This window comes from Hyposmocoma kahamanoa, unplaced genomic scaffold, assembly GCF_003589595.1.
Source record: "Hyposmocoma kahamanoa isolate Upper Pololo Valley unplaced genomic scaffold, ASM358959v1 170, whole genome shotgun sequence".
Lineage (NCBI taxonomy): Eukaryota > Metazoa > Arthropoda > Insecta > Lepidoptera > Cosmopterigidae > Hyposmocoma > Hyposmocoma kahamanoa.
The window spans coordinates 541993-548040 of record NW_020653614.1 but is presented as its reverse complement, the minus strand read 5'-3'; the positions used below and the strand labels follow the sequence as shown (position 1 = coordinate 548040).

Below are 6048 nucleotides of genomic sequence, written 5' to 3'. Positions count from 1 at the left end.
GAAACAGTTGTTGGTGACGGCAGAAATAGGTACTTCACTGGACGAACTCTTTCACAAGGAGCTCTGTTGGTACTAAAGCAACCTACCGGCCTGAGAGATAGGGAGTTCTGGGGAGACTACGAACTAGCCGGCAAGACGAGGATGCAGCGGGCGTTCGAGCCAAACCATTCGTCAGTGATACGCCTTCACGTACGTAGTGGCCTAGTCGAGGGACTAAGGAGAGGAGATGCGGAGGAGCCCTTTAAGTCAGAAGCTGTAACTGACTGCAACAATACCCGGAGAACTAGCAGAGGATAAGCTAGATATCTTCCGATCCTTCCAGCCGTTTAGGTTATAGGGTACTGGAGAGACACCGTTTCAGCGTCGGAAAGCGAGTGTGTACAAATCCGCCACTAAAGAGGAGATTTGGTAGTGGAGTTTAGAGCCTACGGGTTAGCGGTGGCTACCGTTAGTTGCGCAATGCGCAACGGGAAGTGTACGATGGTACTGTACGTGCACCAATGACGACTCACCCGAGGCACTAATCTCTTGAGAATCGGACAAAGTCAGTGAAAACGGTCTGTAACAACCCTGTACGCTGTCTGATCTGGGGTCGGAAACTGAACTTAGAAGGCTCCTATGCACACACTTTATAGTGGCCTTCTCGTATACCCTAAGGGTCGGTAGGGTCACTATAATCGGTTATATAATCGGGTCGGTAGGGTCAATATAACTTATGTAGAAAGGTGCGGGGGCTGTTCATTCTTCTCAGGGGAATCTGCCTTACGAAGTAAAAGAGTAGTAGAGTAGAGTTTAATAAATGTGGCGATTTCAAGTGTAATTAGCAAAGATATCTTCGATTATGTTTCACCGTCGAGGAATATCAATATGACACGTTCACCTAAATCACACCTGATTACAACATGTTAACACAAAACATATCGTAATCAAATTGAAACAAGGCTAAAAATACATATGTATCTTCTGACAACAAAAAACACAAACTTAACATATGCGCTACAATGCCACCTTATCGTCTTTCTCATAAGAGCTATATAGCATCTATGGGTTAACAATAATCAGTTGTCAATGACATATGCGCGTTGAACAGTAATCAGTTGAATTCTAAACATTGTCGGTTAAATACGTGCCTCTTATAGTTTTCCTGTTAAAGTATAGTTAGCGATTTTGTGTACTACAGACAGAAATGTCGTGGATGAGACCGTTTAAAACGCCTGTAGGACAAGTTTGGCTCAGATTCAAAGGTAAAGATAAAGATGGAGTTCCGGGTAAATGGTGAGTTCTCATCGTGGATAATCAATTAAATGGCTGCCCATACACAGGCGGCGTAGAGATCTTCTTATCCTATCCCTTCTTTACTCAACTCTATTCTATCCCTTTACGCCTTCGTCTTAAAGGTCGCTTTATGCCAACCCTTTTACCGTTACAGCGATCGGACTGTGGAATTCTCTCTCTGAATCGATTCGACGATCCCGTTCTCTAGATTCCTTCAAAGTGTCAAAGATCACTTCCTCAACTATTAAGTTTCATCTTTTCTCTACTACCCTTTCATTTATTTCCTATATTTATGTTTCATTTTTCTTTTTCCTTAAGTATTTATATTATTATTTATCTTTTGTCGCGTATCTACGTATCTATTTGTAATATTACTTACTATGCAGTATTCTTTGCACCCCTTTTGCATATCCCAATTGTCTATCCTAAAATTGATATATATAACTTAAATTATTGTTTCGTATTTTAAGTGTAATTTTATGTGACGTAATCGACGTTTTTAACGAAATGGAGGTATTATCATTATCTGGAACCGGTGAAACGAGATCTGCAAAGTCAAAGTCAAATAAATGTAAAATAAATTTACACACGACAACGTCATTCAAAAACGAGTAAGAAACTCTAAGGATTGCTCTTTTAAAATAAACTATTTAAGTTTAGTAGCTTAAAAAATGACGTTATCAAGCTTTTTACAATATCAAGTGACGGGACCAACATGTCGTGCGCCTGATCGTAAGCTACGTCCAGTTGCAATGCCACTCAGAGCATAAATCGCAAAGATCTTGAGGGTCACTGCGACTGCTCCCGTCTCCCTGAGACATTAGTTAACAAGTCCCATGTGCCTGTAATTTCACCAGCACTCTTACCCTTATAAACCGGAAGACGGTAATGCTAACATTACTGCTTGGCGGCAGGAAGAGGTAATGTGACAGTTCTCCCGTGGACGAACTTTATCACAAGCTCTACTGCTACTTAAGTGTAAATATTGTTTTTCCTATGGAATAAATTATTCTTAGACTTTGATTCACCAAAACTCACGAGAGAAATAAATGTAGGCCATACAAATATCTCTCCCGCCCCGGGAATCGAACCTGGGACCTCTGCGTGGCAGTCCGGCACGGTAACCGTTCGGCCACAGAGGCAATTATGACGTCGTGAGACGTCAATTTATATCTCAGCGTGACCAGGTCCAGAGGCAGTATCCCGGTACAGTTTTCTAACTTGAACGCACAGTTACTATGGAATATACTTTGAATCAAATTTGTGTGAACTCTAGAGCCATGTCGCCTTTCCACACATCTTTGTCTAACACGTATTCTTAAATTTTGTTGTATGACATTTCATTTAAAACATTTTTAATGACAAACTAACTTTTCTACTACGGTCTGGGTGTTTGTCGTACCGTAGTTGTTTCCGATTTTCATAACACAAGCGCTTTAGTTACTTACTTTGGGATCGGACGGAGAAACCTATGTGGTGTTGTCTAAAACAATAGTACATGATATACATATAAATCTTAATATTATATGCTCTAGAATCTTAAAGCCTAAACTAAATTATTCTATTTGTTTAAAACACATAGCGTTAAAGTTTGTAAATAATTATGATACATAATTCACACATATAAATATACACACGCCAGCACATGAAGCTACTGGAGGCGATTTTCGAACAAAAATGTGTAATCTGGTGTGTCGACGTCCATACATGCAATATAATGAAATATAATACACGACTAACACATATTTTAAAATGGAAGTATATTATATATATTTATATAATTGTTTTGTCTATCTATCTTTTTTACCCACTACAAAAAGGAGAGGTTCTCAATTCGACTCAATTTTTTTTGTGTCTGTATGTTACCCGATTACTTTATTACGAACCGATTTTGATGATTCTTTTTTGTTGGAGAAGAGGGTACCTCAGTACTAAAATATTCCACCTCTAAGGGTGGCAAACTAGGGCATGAATCTGGTGCCAGCACTTTTCGGTAACCGATTTCAATAAAACTTGGCAAATAGATGTAGTAATTCCTCGAACTTTTGAGGCCGTTTTTTTCTTGTAAAAAATTTATGTACAAATTAAATTTTTATTGAATTGATATTCAATTATTTTTTGTGAAATTACTCCACTAGTTTGTTATAATTATTAATACAAAGATCGAACACTCAGAAAAAACACTCAGAAAAAATTCCTGCGATCCGGTCGGATTCGAACCGACGTCTTCTTGCATACCGTGCCAGACGCTATACGCTAGACGCTATAAGTTACGTACGCTTCCGGACACATAATTCAAGCCAACACGCATTTTCAGTATTAAGTGCCCTAAGCTTAAACAATGTTTGATTGATCAAAAACTATTATGCGATTTTGAAACTAGTATACTAAACGTCTTTCCATAAGTCCTTGTTGGGAATTTGGATTATTATTCTTTTTTTTTCTTATTAGCGCACACATTAAACATAGCCCCGCACTAGGGAAACCCTGTGACGCGGATGCATAGACAACCACAAATTACACCCAAACTCACATACAAATATTTCTCCCAGCCCGGGAATCGAACCTGGGACCTCGTTGTGGCAGTCGGGCATGGTAACCGTTCGGCCACAGAGGTAGTTAAATTTGCAACCGGGGGAAAACTTTTTCTTTGATAATAACACTGTTTTTGTATTCTAGCCCTTTACGACAAAAATGCGAGGTGGGTCGAATATGTGTCCGGGAGTGTATTTTATTTTCCAAACAATCCAAACATTTCGGGCCTGTTACAAGTCTCATGGTCACTGTTGACTGAGATAATGTTTGTCATCAAACAGTTATATTTAATATTTACGCAAACCACCATCAGTTAAAGTGTTAATTAACTAGAATGCTAACCTACATATGGATCGAAAATCAGTTACGTAAGGTTTAATGGAAAATCCAAGGTGAACCGGTGATTAATGATCGATATGACAACAAACAATTGATAATACTTAATAAAAGATGTAACCATTCGTGAGATATAATAAACTGCCTCCGTGGCCGAAAGGTTACTATGCAGGTCTGCCACGCAGAGCTCTCGGGTTCGATTCCCGGGCCGGGAGAAATATTTGTATAGCCCACATTTATTTCTGTCGTGAGTTTGGGTGTAATTTGTGGTGTTGTCCATGGCACCCGCGACACAGGGCTTACCTAGTGCGGGGCTATAAGTGTGTAGGTTATTTATTTGTTTACGTTATAATTAATAAGTGATATAATAATGAAAGACCTATAATTATACAGTATAGTATATAATTATAGTACATACTGTACAGTAAAAGTGTAAACATTAGTAAATGTGTCAATATTTTGCACGTGACAACTAACATAGTATTATCTCAAAAATTGCGTTATATTCATTGACTTACAATTATATGGTCGTCGGGTCCGCGCTAAAAAGTGTCCGAACTTATAGAGCGTTAAAATCGTATACAGAGCGTCATTCACGCTTTAGTCTTCGTTTGTTCGACTAACAGCGAAGCAAGCAAAATTAGACAGTACTGCGATGACATTACAATTTAAATTCAACGTTTTAGCTTTTTCATATTCCTTTACATGTCACTACGTTTAAATAGGTTGACTTGGGACATTTTTTTCGTGGTTTTTGGATTAGACCCGTCGTCCATTTATTTGTGAGTCAATGGTTATATTAATAATTTATCTCCAAAATTTCGCTATATTTGTATGTTATTCGTATACGATTTAAAAATAATTTCAAAATGACAGGACAACACTGCCGCTTCGAAATTAAATAGGTAATATTAATATAACTTGGAGCAATTTTGAGATAATACTACGTTAGTTGTGATGTGCGATTTGTAGTAGCTCGTTCCTTTTGAAACGTAACTGTGCAGTTAACACGAGGCGAAAGTTTCCACGCCTTCATGTACGTTAATGGCGAATCTGAATTTTATTTACTAGGAATTTAAATGTTGTCGTTTAAATTACAACCGCGTAGATCATATTCAAGCTAGCCTTGAAAAAACTTAAAACTTAAAAACCTGTAAAAGCTAAATAAAAGAGTGTATTTCGCCAACGCAGTTGCTACGCTGCGGCCGCGCAGGGTGAGTGCGATGAATTCGTGTCGAATACATGCGCTGTAAGGGTGCTAGTGGAATTACAGGCACACGAGACTTGTCAACTTATGTCTCAGGGTGATGAGCGCAGTGGTAGTGCGTTTCAGATCTTTGTTATATAATGGTCTGAGTGGCACTGCAACTGTCATGGATAGGTGTGTCGCTTACCACCAGGCGCACGACTGGTTAGTCCTGTCACTTTGTTAAATTACGCATGTTTTTAAAGTTGAAGATAGTATTTTTTTTGTTTGTATGAATACACCTTATGCTATAACTACAAATTTTCTAGGATGACCCGTGACACTTCACAAAATTCTATGTATTGTTACCTTGTAACGACGACGTCCACTAATTTACGTATTTTATAAATTATTTTTATAAGTCTCGGTTATAAATGAATAGCTTTTGTTTAAGCAAATACATGAAAATAAAATTAAGACCAAATTAGTGAGAAATGAACCGAGAAAGATTTTTTTTTTTCAAAAATTAATTTATTTTTACGACAACGTACAAAGGTAACTTCATTAGATTGCATTTGGCAGTGTACATGATAGGTCGTGATACTTTGAAATTATACTCATACTAAATAAAGCGGCAGATATTCAAACCATATTTGTATTGCAAAAACGAGCGATTCGTTCTGTGTACCGTCTAGGCTCTCGGGTATCTCTCAGAG

The 6048-nt window shown here is 38.1% G+C and overlaps 1 protein-coding gene across 1 annotated transcript in view; it reads left to right on the top strand.

Moving 5' to 3' along the window:
- The first annotated feature begins 1131 nt into the window (after nt 1–1131).
- The window catches only part of LOC113225712, a 12021-nt gene continuing 7104 nt past the window's right edge, over nt 1132–6048 (top strand). Inside the window, exons 1-2 of the mRNA XM_026458113.1 lie at nt 1132–1275; nt 5338–5395. Coding sequence (XP_026313898.1) covers nt 1187–1275; nt 5338–5395 — 147 coding nt within the window. The 5' untranslated portion in view covers nt 1132–1186. The remainder of the gene's footprint in view (nt 1276–5337; nt 5396–6048) is intronic.